Source organism: Spea bombifrons, chromosome 2 (assembly GCF_027358695.1).
Source record: "Spea bombifrons isolate aSpeBom1 chromosome 2, aSpeBom1.2.pri, whole genome shotgun sequence".
NCBI lineage: Eukaryota > Metazoa > Chordata > Amphibia > Anura > Pelobatidae > Spea > Spea bombifrons.
The window spans coordinates 19,625,653-19,643,841 of record NC_071088.1 but is presented as its reverse complement, the minus strand read 5'-3'; the positions used below and the strand labels follow the sequence as shown (position 1 = coordinate 19,643,841).

General features: G+C 38.9%; 1 protein-coding gene across 1 annotated transcript; it reads right to left on the bottom strand.

The window, feature by feature from the left end:
- Window positions 1-7,873: 7,873 nt before the first annotated feature.
- Window positions 7,874-8,869, bottom strand: BHLHA9 (basic helix-loop-helix family member a9). The gene has a single exon (XM_053457398.1). It carries the CDS (start codon window positions 8,865-8,867, stop codon window positions 8,100-8,102), a length of 768 nt encoding a protein of 255 aa, XP_053313373.1. The 5' UTR covers window positions 8,868-8,869; the 3' UTR covers window positions 7,874-8,099.
- Between the last annotated feature and the right edge of the window lie 9,320 nt (window positions 8,870-18,189).

Sequence of the window (18,189 nt, the reverse complement as noted above, 5' to 3'; positions counted from 1 at the left end):
AAATTCTCAGAGGCTGAATTGTGGCTCTTAAATGTCTGAGCTGTGTTATGATCCCAATTGTGAGATATTTCTTCTACGTCTGGTGTGGGTAAGCAGTATAAGTCGCTCTCGTTTAGCTTGTATATACAAAGACAATTTAATAAACCAAGATACCCATAATCTCATGGAAATATATGATGCTTATTTAGGCAAATTAAGAACAGTGTCAGTATGTTTCATGTGAAGCTATTGTGCGTTGGCGTTTCCATTAAACTGATTTCCAGGTAACATTCTATCTTAAAGCTTTAACCATGATCTTTTACAGCACTGCCCTGCTAAGTTTCTACAAGGTGGACGTTCACAATGTTTGCTAAATTGATGAGATCTTTTAGATGATTAGTGGTAAAGATATGTGCTCGGTGGTAAAAAAAAAATAAAAATAGGATACATTTCTCCCATAAATAACTGTATGTCTCATTTTCTTACATAGACTAAGCAGAATATCATAAGTCAGAATTCGTCGTAAAATATTCCCGATAACCATCCATGTAAGGTTAATATCTAATGAGGATATGTCAGAGTCGGCTGCCTAGTAGAACTGAATAGAAAAGACTGATGGCTTAGCTCATGATCTGCTCCAGCCGGCAAATTCACCTTGAAATGGCTGCCTTGATCAATTTTATATTAATGTCACAGTAAGAAACACTATTTGATTACCTACGTTCCAGTACGTCTTAATGGAGGGTTCATTTATTAAAGCCGAACAGTAATGAGCTCGATATCGAGAAGTGCGCTTCTCCCATGTGGCTGGGTCCAGGACTAAACCCCTAGGCATCCTGTCTGTGCCATGGGCATGGGTACCTGGCATGCATTAGGGTGTATAAATTAGCAAAGAAGAAGGTTTTGGATGCTCTACATAGATGCCTCAATCCACTAAAGATCAAATGCTGTTGATATGGTGTTGGCTCCAGTTTGTAGTAAGTTGTGTAGTTTATTACTGCCAACTCAGCTGCAAACTCAACGGCAACTCAGCTTCCTCACCTTGACTACATAGTATTTGGACGAACTGCCAACTCTCTATCGGCAAAATACCTGCAGTCCCCGCTATGCCACACAGACATGCACTTTTTGCTGAGGTTCTGGTGGCGATGTCAGAGTCTACAATAGCAGTAAATCCTCATAACTGTTACAGCAGAGTTGGTACAATGGCAGTGGAGAGTAATATTGGCTGCTGGAAAGTAACATCACCCATGATGGAAGAATCTCTCTGAACAGAGGGTGGTCAACAAGTCATTGTGTGCAAAGTACATGGAAATATATCTAAAGGGGGTTTAAATGCGCAATTTTACTAGCTTTTCCAATCTTCCAAGACTTCAATCTTTTTACCTTATAGTGCCACTCGTTCACAGCTTCTGTTGAGGCAAACATTAAACATTTAAAGGAGCACTTAAACCCAATTTTCCTCTTAAATATTCATTGTATGGACTCCAGTGTATTTTACTGCATGCAAGGTGCACACATTCTTTCGTTATTGGGGTTCTTCTGTCTCTTTAATTCCTCCCCAGCTGTTTCTATTGAAGATAGGGACCAAACCTCAATATGCTTCTTGTACATGTTCAATAGAACTCCTAGTTAGTAGCAGACAAGCTCTCATTACCCCCTAACTTAAGATGAGGTATTGGGAAACTCCAATTCTTTTGTGTTTTTTTTTAATATTTATTATATAAAAGTTGCTTACCTGTTTAACTCACATGCCAGTTGTAGGTAACTGAGTACAAATGTGAGGTGGCGATGGTGAATTTGTGAGGGCATTTTATAACATCTTTATGAAAAGGTTACTGCTAAGTCTATCACGGTAATCAATGGTGGAATAATATTTTAAAAACTCACTTTAGCCATGAATGGAGAGGCTGTGAAAGCAATAGACATAGATTGTTGCGCCACCTAGTGGACAGCTGTGCATAGTGAATGTGAAACTAAAGGGAATGTCGCCTTGCCAGCATTAACATGAGCCATGAGAATGAGCAGTTTCCAAATGCAACGATACGCATTGATCATACTTTGCATATGTGAATAGACAGGACCTCTCCTGGGGGAAAGTATAAGAACTTTTATAAAATACTTCCTGACGATACAGGATGCACTCATTGCAAATGTCTTTGGAGGAGTGATAACTACTCCCCTCAGGACGCCATTTATATCACAATATTATTACACGCACATTGACCTGATTAGGCAACTTGTTTCGTATAATTTGGGTCAGACACACATAGAGCAGTGCTATGGCGTATTCTAGCCAAGGTAGACTAGCATACCTGAGAACTTCTTCACTCCGGCTACCCTTCCGGGAGGCAGCCAGGACTGTCCTGTGACGACGGTGGGCGGTCCCGTGACGACGATTGGTGGTCCCGCTGACGTCTATGGAAGTTCCCGCTCACGTCTGGGGCGTTCCCGCTGACGTTGAGGGTGTTCCCCCATTTAAAGGGCAAATGGGTGGAGAGCGAGGCATGTCAAGACCCCACTCCCGCGACCCGAAGGATTCAGGTGTTGACCCGGAGAAGCGATGCTTCACCCGGAGTTTCCAGGTATGTTTACTAGGCCCCTCTGCCACCAAACCTGTGCTTGATTGCCATATTGGCTGGTCAGGCAACTTCTGCCAAAATGGTGGGGGGGGGGAGCGAGTGACTGCAAGCGCTGTCATGTAGCCCTCAGGTGAACAGCAAGAGCCGCCATATTTCCCCCTGGGTTATGTCTGCAGAGATGCGGCCGAAGAAAGAAAATAGTAGATTAAGGATTGAAGATTGAAGATAGAATAGGGAAGAGAGAAGTGAGGGGAGAAGAAAGAAGATGCAGAAGCGGTCGGCTGAACAAGAATGCGAGAGAGTGAAAGTGAATGTGCAACCACAAATTTTGAATGAAAATTTAGAGCTTTTTTCTTTGTTTTCGTCCAATTCGTGGGGGGGTGGGTCTAGCCTCTTTTTTGAGGGCTTCATACGAATTTACTAAAATTTGGTAAATGCACAATTCTAATGCATAATGATAATATTGTTGTTTTTTTACAATGAGAAGACGTGGCTATACTTTATTTGCCCAAGGTTAGTTAAACATAAAATGTTTTTTTCTGGTAAGGGGATCTGGTACATTGGGGCTTTATTTTTTAGACTAGAACCAGGACTTGTGACATTCGTAACACAAAAGCTTTTCTGTGTTAAATACAGTGCCACCTTAAAATGTTACAAATGTAGACCTTAAGTGGGTAAGTGATTAGAAATGTAAATAATAAAATATTTTATAAACTAATTTTTGAATCTTTGAACATGAATAAAAGCGTTTTCTTTGACTTTGCATTATCATTGGAATAGTTTTCATTGCTGAATAACTTTTTTTTTCTTTTTAAGCAGTTTCAGCTCAAAATGCAGGGATTCAATGATTCAGCAGCTTGAAGGAAATTAAATGTTTACCAGGAATGTATTTTTAAAGTGCCTTATTTCAATGTGATTGAATACAGACTTAAAGTATTTGACATTTGCTTTGGCAAAAACATATGGAGTGCATGGTTAAAATAAAGCAAGATAAATGTTCTACATTTCCATTAAATTTATACTATCGTTATATCAAGCTTACGGATGTAGAAGTACACGTGATCTAGTATCACAGTCACGGTCCGAGCGTTAGCTAAGCGCACATCACACTAATCTCAGACCTGATTGCCATGCAACTCTCCAATATCAGGCACATTTCTTTTAATCAGAGAAACACCGCCAGGGCCAGACTTCTACAATTAGTAGGCTAAAACTCTTAAACAGACTAGTCTTATACTAAAGGATACACTCTTCAATCAAAAGGACAGGACATTTGGAGCATAGCCAGTGAATCTGAATATCACTTTTAAGATTCACTTTTCCCCCTTTTGCACTTTTAAAAGTGTACGGCAGTGCACGGCACCAAAGCTGTGATCAGGGCTGGACTGGGCAGGTAAACCGGCCCTTGTGCTTTAAGTCCAGTGGCTGATAAATGATACAAAGGGGTGGCATCAATAGTAAGTGACCCGCACCATCTGGCACTGGCTCACCGGGGATTTGCTTGTTTTTTCAGATGGCCAGTCTGTGCCCGGCTGCGAAACATGCAGCTGGGACACTGTGACTAATATGCCATGCTGAGGCAACTTTTTCCTTTTTGAATTTGGCAACCCTAATCTTTCTATATGTTGCCAAACCTGACGCAGGCTATTTTAGATGATCTTTCTTGTGGTGCAAGGTCTTGTCTCCTTTAAACCCTACGCAGATGTATTGACTATAATATATGACTCCTCCATGGAGCTCTAACGCTTTTCAGGTTCGTCTTTGAGAATGGACTCCATTCCTTTCATTCCAAAGCTACTCAAGAATTCTGTCTCCACCACTGTCTAGAAGGGCGGACCTGATATCGGTTTTTCCTTTGAGACAGAAATAGGTTATTCTTTGCTTTGAATCAAGCCCTCTGGCCAGCCATTAAGTTCCAGGAAGATACACCCCACAGCAAGTACAAGCAGTGAAAGGGTTATGGGCAAAAGTATTGCCTTATCTTGTGTGATAATTGCATAGTCCCTGGAGGTAATGACTGGAGCATAAGACTTGCTCACCTTCATATCCTTGGGTGACTTATCTGAACAAGGTGTGACTCAGAGAGATAGCTTGTGGGTCATCACTGGATGAAGATTGATGAATACTCGTTAAAATATGGTGTCAAAGTTAAATAGACTTTTTCCAGATTTTTTTTTTCTTTAAAAAGACACATTTAAATTTTTGTTTTCTAAAAAAGGTCATTAATTGGTAAAGCATTACAAAGTGCCTACGTGTTGTGATGATATCTTTGGCGGTTTTTGAGATAATTCTCATAAAATACTTAAACTAACTGTATTTAAACTCTTTGAGGTTATCTATGATTCTGAGGTTGAAAAGTGATGGCATTACAACCAAATGAATGGGCTTATCAGCAGTTGCTATGGTGGTTGCTATGGTGGTAAGACTGCTTTTAAAACATGGCACCAAATCACTTTTCGTAATACTTTAAAAACCGTGAAGCCAGAACACATTCAGGAGGAGGGAGGCCATCCTCTCCCCAGGAGGTAGGAAATGTGGGGTCCGATTTTTTTTTTACTATAAAACATACTATGGGGCAATAAAAGTTATAACAATACAGAGTCTTTTTTGTGCTTTACTGGTTTAATGTATCTTTTTATTAATTTTTTGGTGACAGTCTGTGTTACTATGCCTAATTTCATTTTTTTCTGAAACTACAATTAAAGCAAAGCAAGAGTATGAAACAATTAACAATATACATTATTAGTTTAATATATATATATATATATATATATATATATATATATAGTTCTGTATCAAGCTTATTTGTGATACTTTGCATTAAAGAAGATATTGCTTAATAGTAATACAAAAAAGAAACCGCACAAGTCAGCCGGACATTTATAATTTATCATTTAATTGTTAAAATTAAATTTAGTGTTTCATTTACACGTTGAAATTTAAAGCGCTATTCTATGTTTATTTTTACCACACACTATTTTGGCTACGCTTATTAACAATCTAGAGCCATTGGCTTAAGGGTATTTGTAATTTCCAAAATGATGTCGCTATTTACATCTGATGTTCACCTACATGGGCCTGTTTTATGTCTGGGCTATCTCACATACTATCCTTTCGGGAATGATATATTTGATGCTATATAATGGTATGTGATAACAAAGCCACAGGGAAGCAATGATGACTTTGTTTCTGCACAGATGACCACCCGCCTTCTGTAGAACATTTAAGACATTATGTCTTATTAAGGATGCCCACTAGGGAAAGATGCAGAGCGTTTTTTTTAAATGGCGGGGGTAGAATGTTTTCTTACTGACAGACGCTCTGGATCTTTCCCTAGTGGGCTTCTTTAATAAGACATAATCTCATAAAAGTTCTACAGAAGGCAGGTGGTCATTTGTGCAGAAACACTATCTCACATCCTAGACCAGCGATGCCACCTTGTTCTCTTCACTCAGACTTATATTTTAGGACCTTCTGATGGTAGTGCATTGGTCAGCAGTATGCATTATCCATATGCTTAGACCTTAGAGGAAGCAATTACATTAATCATAGAGGGGAACTCATATAAGCCATCATGATTAATTAATTAATTCCATTGTGTGAGCATATGGATGAAACATACTGCTGACCAGCACTTTACATGTACTGTCAGCAACATGTAACATTTAAGCATGTCTGGGGAAAAATGGCAAAGATGGCAACCCTAATGTTAAATCCCAAGCAGATGTTTAGCTGTGTAGTCTAAAAGTATTTTTGTAGCCAAGCATGAGGTAAACATCACTATACTGGCTCAATGTTTTGATATAATGTTGTTGTGTTGGACCCCATTCTCATCGTAACAACGCAGGTATCATATTTCTTCTCAACAAGCTTGATTACTTGTGATCTTCTGCTGGTGTACAAGAGGTTCCAAAGAAATAGTTGCCCCAACATGACAAGGCATCATACTTTACCAGATAAATGCATATGGTAGACACAATTGCCACCTTCTCAGAAGCACATCTAGTTAACATCATCCATAATTCAGTATTCGGCCAGGTGATAGCTCTCGCTACACAATGTTCTTACCCTTAATGATGACTTCTCTAGTTTTTCCTACAATTAAACTGTACTGAGTTGAGATGTGACTTTTTTCAGTTTTATCTACTATTGGGCTACTGCCCCATATGTGCCGTGGCTAGGCCAGCTCTTTACACCTGTATGTGTGCATATTTACAGTAATAGCCAGGTGGCTGCTAGAAAATGCAAACTTTCTAAGTGTTTCCAGATTTAGAATAATTCAGAGTACAGTGTTTAAAGAACATAAAAATCTTTATTTTAAAATTACAAAATCATTTTTACATTTTACATTTTTTAAATTTGGTTTATTTTAATTAATGAACAAATGTTATTTCTGTACTTCTGTCCAAGAGCAATAAAAGAGGTTAAAATCATTAATGGCGTATAAGAAATAATTGTACACATGGTATTCTTATTCTTACAATTGCTATGATTGCCTCTATGCTAGCCATGGCATAAACTGAATAATAATTGTAAGATGTTGACAATGCAAGTGTAATTCTTGAAGCATGAATGCTTAGACAATTTGATAACCGGTAAACTTCCAGTATGGATAGCTCTTTAATGAACAACTCACTGTAGCTGTACATAAAATTGCATCACATTCAGCCAGACAGATTTTGTACATCCAATATAAATGTATTTCTCAGGTATATATTTAATCTGGACACACACACTATGTCACAGTACCTAAATGTCAGTAATACGGAGGCAGGAAATTAAACCAGAGAAAACATTTAACACAAAGTCGAGATTCGGTTAAGTTCAATACATCTGTCAAATTATCTAAGGGTTTTATTCACTAAGGGGAGAATTGGGAGGAGTATTATGGTTTCAGTTCATTAATTCTTTATGGTTATGAAGGGCCAATCCTGGTGAGGTTGCAAGAGGGACTGAGCTGACTGCATAATACATAATTTTATCAGTTATCAGTGACTTTCAATAAATCTCACTTATTCAACTATGCGTTATGCAGGGTCAGTCAAGCTCACTAGGCTGTAATAATGTATAAGGAAGTCAGTGATTAGAAGACGCATCTTCATTGCCAGCTTTAGTGAATAAACTCCAAAGCGTTCATTGAATCCCTGCTAATCAGAGGCTCCACCATCTTTCAACACACCAAATCTATCAGTCATTCGAAGGAATTATGAAGTTGTCTTGCATAGGTGTTTCATATACAAAAAGGTTAATTGTAATAAAATAAGTGTTTGGAAATGACAAGTGATTAATTAAATAGCAAAAACATGGTTACTCTTGTCACTAGTTGCATTGGTGGCATACCTTCAATGTCTGGGATTAGTCATATACAGTATTCTTACCCCTGAGCTCTAACTGTTCACAGCTACACAGCATATTTTATAAAGTTTTACAAAGACATACTTTTTACATTAACTTGGATGTGATGTTAAATGCATATAGATCCTAGAAGTCCTTTGCCAAACTCACATTAAACTCTTCTCGGATATCACAGGGGTAATGTTAGTGCATGGGCAGAGAATGCTGGTAAGATGGTCCTTGCAGAGAACCAAACTGCCATGACTTAAAGTGTCCACCATATGATTCCTCAAGACTGTCCACGCGATTCTGATAGCAAGCTCCTCTGATGCCAATGCTGTAACTCCCATGCATGTAGTACGGACAATTTGGGATTTTATTGTCTTCTGCTGGGGTCCCATACTGGCATTGGAAATAAGAAGTCTCTGGTGAAAGCCTGGAGTAATTTGGAGAATGGTTCGGCTGGAAATGGTTGGTTTCTTCATAGGGAGAAATGGGTGGCGCAACTTGATGGATTTGTTCTGACATCAAAAAAGGAGGCTGAGGGCAGCTGTCCTTAATCTCGGATTGTCTGTGCCCATCATATTGAAGGTGGCACTCACTGTGGCTGCAGGACCATTTCTGTTGAGAGCTTGAGTGGAGAAACATAGAGAGAGTAGATATCCTATTGATTGCCCTCTTTAAGGTAGCAATCTTGGACAACCTCTTGCCACTCAGGTCATGCTTTAGTGTCAGCCTCAGTGCATTGAAGGCTTGGTTGTAGTCCAGAATTCTTTTTCTCTCTCTCACGTTGGCTGCTACCCTTCTAGCTTTGGACCTAACAGGTCTGGTCCTTTTCCTGGGTTTGGCATCATCCAATTCACTACCACTTTCTCTACTCTGGAGTTTGTCCGGAGACTGTCTGCAGTCATCATTCTGCTCCTCTCCCAGTTCTTGCTCATCCTCTGAGAATTCTGACTCACTAAGGCTCATAGTAGTTGAGTGTTCCATAGACCTGTCGGTTTATCTCGTACTTCTGTCTCAAGCAAGGGCTACTTTTAAAGGTTCCGCGTTCTCCACAGTTTTTTAATGTCTGTCATAGACACTCCCTTTAAGCTCTGCCTACTTTTTAAATACCAGTTATCTTTTTATTGTACCTCATGAAGCCTCCAACAGGTAGCTTGTGTCTTTCGTTTTATTACCTGCCTGCAGGTAGACTGATTTTGGTTTGATAGCTATGTCAGAGAAGATCATAGAAAGCATGCAAGCGCCTGTACTAAGTGCTTTGACATAGTGATCTGCAAAATTACACAGCAGTTTCTCCTCTTGCAACAAATTACAGGCCTTTCCCCTTAATCTGTTTAGGTGTTCACCTTAAAACCAGAAATGCCGGAGGGGCCAGCAGTGTATTGCTAAGCTTGTAGCACCCTTAGCATTTCTCGTTGTCCAGGACCTTTAACCCGTCTAGAAGAAAATAATAATAATTCCACATACATACTTATACAGCTATATCAGACATAGAAAAGCCTTATTATATTTATACATCTTCTAAAAAAAGATGACAGCTCCATAGGGGAACTTTGAATATATGTAACAAAAATATTGAAACAGGGAAATCCAAAATGCAAGTTAGATTCAGCTTTCTATTCCTATATGATTCCCCTCTTGGACATCTAGGGTATCCACATTTCAGCGCGTTGCTGAGCCAAATCATCTTGAGCGGGTCTTATTATAGAAGCTGTACTGGAATAGTTGAAAGTGAAGCGTAGAAATTCCATTAACCATGTTGTTTTACATTATTTGATTCTTCTGTTGAGGAATAGTAAAAAAAAAAATTGAAACCTGTAATCCCATAAGCGTTTTAGGATATCTCTAATTGACATGCAATTAACCAATGAACTACGTCTATCACCCAGCCAGAAAACCTGTTTAGTCTCGGGACAGAGAAGACTAGGTTTACATAACCACTCTCTCAGTTTCTTATTCTTGGTAGAGGAAATGTTTCGTATTTTTCTTATACCTGGGGATGTATGAATTTGTGAAAAAAAAAGAAGTTAGTGTTTTTTGACTGTTAATAATTATAGTTTAAGTGTATCTCCTGTACATACAGTTCTGAGTTATAACTATGCCGGTTGCAGGGGGTAGTCAAACAGATTCAGGATATCATGCCAATGAAGGCAAACACAAACAGGGCCCTTAACAAACTCTGCAACATTCAAAGTCTATATTAAGGCTTCTTGGGCGAGATTAACCCCAAGTCCTATACAGAACATGTAATGATAATAAAATCTATACATTATATGATTTATATGCCACAGTTTATATACATTGGTATTTCCTGAGTGGAGGTGTTGTAAATTCACCATGGAATCATAGCAGTTACAAAAAAGACTCCGCCTATTGTGTTTCATTAGACACAAAGTAATGGCTGCCTTATTATGGGCAATCTGAAATATACTTATTTAAAAATATATTAATATATCAGACAACCAAGGGAAAAAACACCCCATAATTGCATTCCAAAGAACAAATATGCTTATTTATAAGAGGGATTCCAAGTTATCAGTTTGTGCTAACACCAGAATATATGGTAAATAATTCCCACTAAATGTGTTTCTAAATATTGCGTAATGCATTAAAAAAAACTACCTTACTGAGAACTGATAAAAATAAAATCCTGACAAAACTAACGAAAGTCTCTTTAATTCATATCCAGGAGCAAGCAAGATGTCTGTACATCAACACTAGTGTTTGTGACAAAGCTTGTGGAAGTAATTGTGGCTTTTTAGTTAAATGTCTTTATTTTTCTTTTCTTTGCAGTTTTAGATGACTCCCGGCACCCGAGCTCCAGTTCTTGTCCAACTGCAGAAGTTTAAGGCACTCACCTCCTGATGACTCCAGTGATCACTCAATCAAGCTTTCTAGCGGGTCTAGCAAGGCCCCTCTCACTCATTTGGCGGCCCCATTGATTTCCCAAAGCTGGGAAGCATGTGAGCGCTGGATTGTTTTAGATGTTTGTTCCTTATCCAAATGGGATAGCATGGATTTTGAGAAATCAACTCTTTCTGTTTTCATAGAACAATGCTCTTCGAGCAACAAGAATTGAATCTGTGTTTATATATTTAAATTTCATTGTGGATATATTTCATATATATTTTATGTAAGGGTGTCATGGTTTAGAAGAAAAACATATATACATGCTCCAGGCTAATTATTTTTCTGTTTTCAGTCTAATTATTTATGGCTTTATTTCTCATCATGCTCAGATTAGAAGTCATTTGACAGGCAGCAGCCCATGGAAATAATTATCTTTTTATTAACATTTCAAACAAATTGCTTGCAGCATATCGCTGTACTCTCTCTCGTACACACTTCTTGCCTTAATAAATCTCTTATTCTGTTCCTATTATTTACCTAGAATATATTCACAATAAGCAAGCGTTTAAATTATCAAACATGAGCGATAGCTTTAGGTTCTAAAAGTCTATGCTCGGAACTGGTAACTGCATTACAGAGCTCTTTCATTACTTTGATTTATATTTTATTTAAAGTGATTGACACAGTGAATATTTTGCATGTATTTATTCTGACATCCAGCTTTGTCTAGGGGTTTCTGGAACGTCTGCATTTCTTTCCAGAGGGACCCGAATAACACACTTCACCAATAACTTTGGTCACTTTAAAAATGATGCACCCTTATATTATTATGTGTTCCATTATATCCCCAATTAATGGGATAAAGATCTTTCACACTATAGGTTGTCATATTTTTTTATGGATGGAAATAATTAATTTTCACATTGCACTTAAGGGCCGGTTTAAGCAGCAGAAAATAGGGCGTTCCACCATCAGTTATTGATAACACAAGTTTTTAGAACATTAGAGAATATGCAGCTCCAATGTACAACTGGTTGTGTTAACTATAGAAGTATTCTTTTAGGTTTGTAGTACTTATAGACAAAATGGAATGCCCCCTTTAGATACGTGTTCTTTAGGCAAAAAGATAACTAGAAGATTGGTTTAAGATCCTTACAGCATGTGTGAGGTCCACAAAGCTTACGTGTGTTTTATACGTGTCTTAGGGCCATTTTTCTCATGGCTCTTAAGCAAGCCAAGTAAAGCCAGCATCTAATAGAAAAGTCTGTGTGATTAAGTAGCTTACGCGCTAGGTGACGAAGTGATATTGTGTGAAATAGAGAGGAGTTCGCTTAAGCAGAACGATAAGGATGAATGTCATAAAACCGTGGTTTACTTATTCCTGGTAAGACATGAAGCTGGTGGAACCAGCCAGTCAAAACATAAGGAAAGCCAATTTCCACTCATCAGTGCTGGCTAACTAACCAGATGATGAGATACTCCTTCTCTGCCACAAACTAGTAATTTTAGCCATATATATCAGATTACAATTAAATATAGTCAGCCACTACCAATTAGTCTTTGTAGATGACCTTCATTATACTACCACAACAGGCTATGCTTTGAACCCTTTTTGGTCTCTCCGAAGGTTTGAGAAAGACACAGAAATAGTCAAATCATTGCAGTTAGGGTGAATAATGAAAGTAACTGAGAAACACTTATAGACTGTGCAAGAACAGGGCCCTCTCCTGTACCAGTATAGCTCAATGCTCCATGTTACTGACATTATAATCATTATAATCTAGGTAAGCCAATAGTATACTTCCGATGGAATATGTATACTGTAACTTACGTTTTTCCATTTTCCGCTCTAGCAGATATTCATGGCACATAGGATGCTGTTGCATTGTTTTTATTTAGTTTTGTAGCAATAACATATTAGGTCATTTTCTTGTTGACTATGTTGAGTATACATCTTGCTTAAAAACATGTACAGAAAATGTTGTGTATATCTTATAAGAGAATGGAAGGTATGCTTGCAAAGTTCTAAACATGCAAAAATGAAAATCATAAATGGGTAGAGAAGCTTAAACTGTTGTCTCTCCAAATGGACTCAATAAGACTGATCAATGGACAATAAAGCTGCCACAGTGGCAGAACACCAAGAAAGGTCGTCCAACACTTCAGCAGATAACAGTTATATTTATTAGACTTGTGCATTCGTATTTGGGCGAACATGAAAATGAACGTGAAGGGTGCGTTTTCTTTGTTCAGACCGAATACCGAACATATGAACATGGCGACGGCAAAACATATACGAAGATGAAGACACACAACACGAAGAATCTTTGTCTACGTTTACTAATCTCTCTGGTCCCTTCCTCATCTAGCCTACAGGAGCGGAAATCCGTAAGTTCGCCGCAATGCGGGCGACTCTATTGGTCGCCTGCAGGGGCCTCCTCTGGCATCAACCAATTGGTGCACTTGATTGGTTGATGGCAGACGACCCCCCTGCACGCGACCAATAGAGTCGTCCGCATGGCCCTTTAATGCCTGGTGGCGGAACTTGGCCTGGGGAGACCATGGTCTCCACGCTCCAAGAGTTAATGGTCCGTACGAGTGACTCTATTGGTATGAGCGACTCAGTGGCCCCCCCGGTTGCGGCAGTCTGTACAAGTGAGCAGGGGGCTCGTCTGCCATCAACCAATGAAGTGAACTTGTCTTTTTATTTCATCTGTCCTATTTCTCTATTTCTCTCCTTTTTCTCCCCACCTCTCTTTTCTTATTATCACTCCCACTTCTCATTATCTCCCCCTCTTATTATCTCTCCCCTTTCTCTCCATCTATTTTCTTTCTCATTATCTCTCCCCTTTTTTTTCTCATCTCTCCTCTTTCCTCTATGCTCCTCCCGAAGAAGCTACTTTTTTCTACTTGGTGAAATGCGTTGACGATTGAGGACTTGGGATAAGCATTCTGGGACTATTTTCTTTTTGAACTGTTTCTTGAATTTTTTTAATTAAAAATGTATCTATTTTATTTATTTTGATGTATTTGTTGAATATTTTTTAATTTCCTAATGGGAGATACCCCCAATAAATTATTCCCATTGGGTTTTTTAATTCTTCTCAATTTAACACTAGCACTTTACACAGAATATACCTTTCAGAAAAAAACACATTAAAGAGATATAGCTTTCTATGCTGTCACAGGAGTCCTTGTCATTGTAGTAGAGCCAATATGTCATCACACCTGTGACTTGGGAAAATTACCCTGTGTACATGACGACATATGGTCTCTTTTCCAGTCTGAATCTCTGATTGGCTCGTTGTTATATACAACTACATATCATTCATTATATAAAAGTATAGTTACAATGATACGTGTATTATGATTATTATTTCCTCTAAGTAATAGATATGCGTTTGATTCATGGAATGGCATTTCCGCATAAAAGTGAGTGTGTTCTGAAAAGTGTGATTGTATATCCTGACAAATTGCTCTTTTATCAGATTAAACATGATCTCTGTGTGGCTGATTTTAATTTATTAACACTATCTGATTATCTAACATGTAGTTTTATCAACAGTTACAATTAGTTTTTGGATGATTGTCTATTACCAGTCACTTTTTGCTGGCTCTTTGAAGAGAGTGATAATTTCAGTGTCTGAGTTGTAACAGCCCAATAAATCAGAGGTGCAGTGCTGGAGGGCTGATCTTCACATCAAAGGCAGGTCAAACAACCAGAAAAGGGGAAAAATAACTCTTTAAAGAATATGTCTGAATAATCACCTGCAATTGTTTCTATTTCAGGTCATTAGTACTTGAATCACTTCTCTCTTTCTCCTTTTTCCATCTGTATAGTAATGCTGGATCTCCGGGAGCAGTTAGTCCTGTTAGAAAGTTATCCCCATTATTAGTAAAATGACTAGAGTGAAGAAAAAAAATATTTGATACCCTGCTGATTTTGTACGTTTGCCCGCTGACAAAGACATGATCAGTTTATAATTTTAATGGTAGGTTTATTTGAACAGTGAGAGACAGAATAACGCATTTCAAATAAGTTAGAAATTTACTCAGTGAAATAAGTGTTTGACCCCTTTGCAAAACATGTCTTAGTACTTGGTGACAAAACCCTTGTCGGTAATCACAGTGGTCCGACGCTTCTTGTAGTTGGTCACCAGGTTTGCGCACATCTCAGGAGGGATTTTGTCCCACTCCTCTTTGCAGATCCTCTCCAAGTCATTAAGGTGTCGAGGCTGACGTTTGGCAACTTAAACCTTCAGCTCCCTGCACAGATTTTCTATGGGATTAGAGTCTGGAGACTGGCTAGGCCACTCCAGGACCTTAATGTGCTTCTTCTTGAGCCACTCCTTTGTTGCCTTGGCCGTGTGTTTTGGGTCATTGTAATGCTGGAATACCCATCCACCACCCATTTTCAATGCCCTGGCTGAGGGAAGGAGGTTCTCACCCAAGATTTGACGGTACATGGCCCCATCCATCGTCCCTTTGAGGCGGTGATGTTGTCCTGTCCCCTTAGCAGAAAAACACCCCCAAAGCATAATGTTTTCACCTCCATGTTTGATGGTGGGGATTGGGTTCTTGGGGTCATAGGTAGCATTCCTCCTCCTCCAAACGCGGCGAGTTGAGTTGATGCCAAATAGCTAGATTTTGGTCTCATCTGACAACAACACTTTCACCCAGTTCTCCTCTGAATCATTCAGATGTTCATTTGCAAACTTCAGACGGGCTGTACATGTGCTTTCTTGAGCAGAGGGACCTTGCGGGCGCTGCAGGATTTCAGTCCTTCATGGCGTAGTGTGTTACCAATTGTTTTCTTGGTGACTATGGTCCCAGCTGCCTTGAGATCATTGACAAGATCCTCCCATGTAGTTCTGTGCTGATTCCTCACCATTCTCCTGATCATTGAAACTCGACGAGATGAGATCTTGCATGGAGCCCCAGACCAAGGGAGATTGACAGTTATTTTGTGTTTCTTCCTTTTGCGAATAATCGCACCAACTGTTGTCACCTTCTCACCAAGCTGCTTGGCGATGGTCTTGTAGCCCATTCCATCCTTGTGTAGGTCTACAATCTTGTACCTGACATCCTTGGACAGCTCTTTGGTCTTGGCCATGGTGGAAAGTTTGGAATCTGATTGATTGATTGCTTCCGTGGACAGGTGTCTTTTATACGGGTAACAAGCTCCTTATCTCAGCTCATTACCTGTATAAAAGACACCTGGGAGCCAGACATCTTGCTGATTGATAGGGGATCAAATACTTATTTCACTGAGTAAAATGAAAATCAATTTAGAACTTATTTGAAATGTGTTATTCTGCATTTTCTTGTTGCTATTCTGTCTCTCACTGTTCAAATAAAAATATAGACTGATCATGTCTTTGTCAGTGGGAAAACGTACAAAATCAGCAGGGGATCAAATAATTTTTTCCTTCACTGTAAATAGACCATGTATACATTTAAACATGTGCGGGATAGGCATATCCAATGGCTGATTAAGGTTTAGTCTCTACATCTAGCAGACTAGATGGTTCTTATCTGGCATCAAATTCTATGTTTCTGTGTACTGTTACCTACAAATTTAACTTCAATTAATTAATTAATTTTATTTTATGTTTCTCTGTTGGGTAATATCATTGTAAACCTCATTCCCAACCTACAAGCACATGAAATTAAAAGAATTACTGTTAATTATCGGCAGTATGGTTTTACAGACGGTTTGTTGTGAATAAGGGAGGAAGAAGTTCTGGAAATCCAGTCTCTACCTTACTGAGAGATTAATCACATTCCTTTTGTCTCCTAATGGAAAAGTGAGTGGTCGATATTACACGCCAATAGCTCTGTGTTGTGGTGAGTTTTATGAGGCCAGGGCAATCTACCTGGGGCTATGATGGGATGTAAGGATTCCACTTCTTCATCACTGCTTCTTCTACAGTATGTTTAAAAGTTTAGTTTTCTGGCCTCTGTAATTGTGTGCCGACGGACAGGCTATAATTAATACAATTTTAGAAGTAAAGACTGGGCTATAAAACTGTGAGAATTAAAGTACAAAATAGTCCTGGGCAGATTGAGGCATGGGATGTCCAGAGTGGCATGCTGATTCCTGTTACACCTGTGTGTTAGGGGCATTTATATTATAACAATGCGTATTTTTTTTAGGCTGGTGATATGTAAATTTAGTACATTTAAACAAGATTCTGTGGCGTCGGAAGATTCAGAATAACTGTATGTATGCAGTAAACTCAGTAACATTTATAGTATGTTTCTGCATGTATCCCGATTTTCTCCTAAAACTATATGGACTTTTCCCAGACATGCAGGGTGCAGAGAAAGCGGAGCGCCTAATGAGGGTTGCCAGGAACCGCCTGATCCTGGGTAAGGAACGGTCGCTAACGGAGACTGTCACAGGTTCATCCTCACCTTGTTTAAAGACCACTCCATCAATGACAGTCTCAAGGAGGAAGACTAACCCCCACACCACCCTCAACCCCAGGTGTCACTCCTGTCATAATACCACATCGGTTTTGGGCCCTTGGAATGTTTTCCTTTTTTTTTTTGCTGCTTTCTGGATTGTTGCTTCTTTGTAATATGTTACAGACTAATGTGTAAATGATTGTTGGTGCTGCAACACAGTAGAGTACTACTTACAAATGTATCAGTGTTTACAACGTGAAAGATGTTGATTGTACAAATGTTATGCCAGTATATACATGGTGAAGCTGTCGATGTTTGTGTTCTGTGCAATGGAGCCTCTGTCACTAGCCCATGACTCTTATCTGCCATAAAGTCTTATTTTAGGTCTTATTTAAGGTTTGCTGGTGAGCTTTTCTTTATAACAGATTTTGTACTCAGACACTAACACAACCACAAGCACTAACACATACACTTATCCAGACACTCACGCTAACACAACCAGACAGTCACACTAACACAAATGCACACACACTCAGACACTCATCCTAACATACACATCCAGTCACTGACACAACTAGACACTAACACAACCAGATACACTAACACACGTCATATGATGCCATATTCTGGCGCTCGGCTTTTTTTCAGTGGTCTCCCTTTTAACCGGCGAATTCAGCAGTGGCACTTACATGGAACCTGGTTGCCCAAACAGCTGCTGCTTTCCTGGGCCTGGTTGGTTATTGAACAAGATATATTATAGTCATATAAATTGAACAAGATAAATTATAGTCATATACATTTAAAAAGAACCTGCGCCTCCCATATCATCTAAAGGCCTCTGGTGACGCTAAGCAGCTGTTTATTCTGGTTATATGGTAACATCACCCTGGCAACCTGTAATGTTTATAGGGCTTTTCATGTTTTTAATACAGTGCAGAGCATTATTGTTTTGAGTCATTCATTAAGGCCTGTAATGTACATTTTTGTTATTTTTTGGCTGATTTTTTAGACCCATATTCATATAAGC

Bases quoted from the DNA above. Each gene is read 5' to 3' on its own strand.
- BHLHA9 (XM_053457398.1), bottom strand. From the start codon at position 8,867: ATGAGCCTTAGTGAGTCAGAATTCTCAGAGGATGAGCAAGAACTGGGA.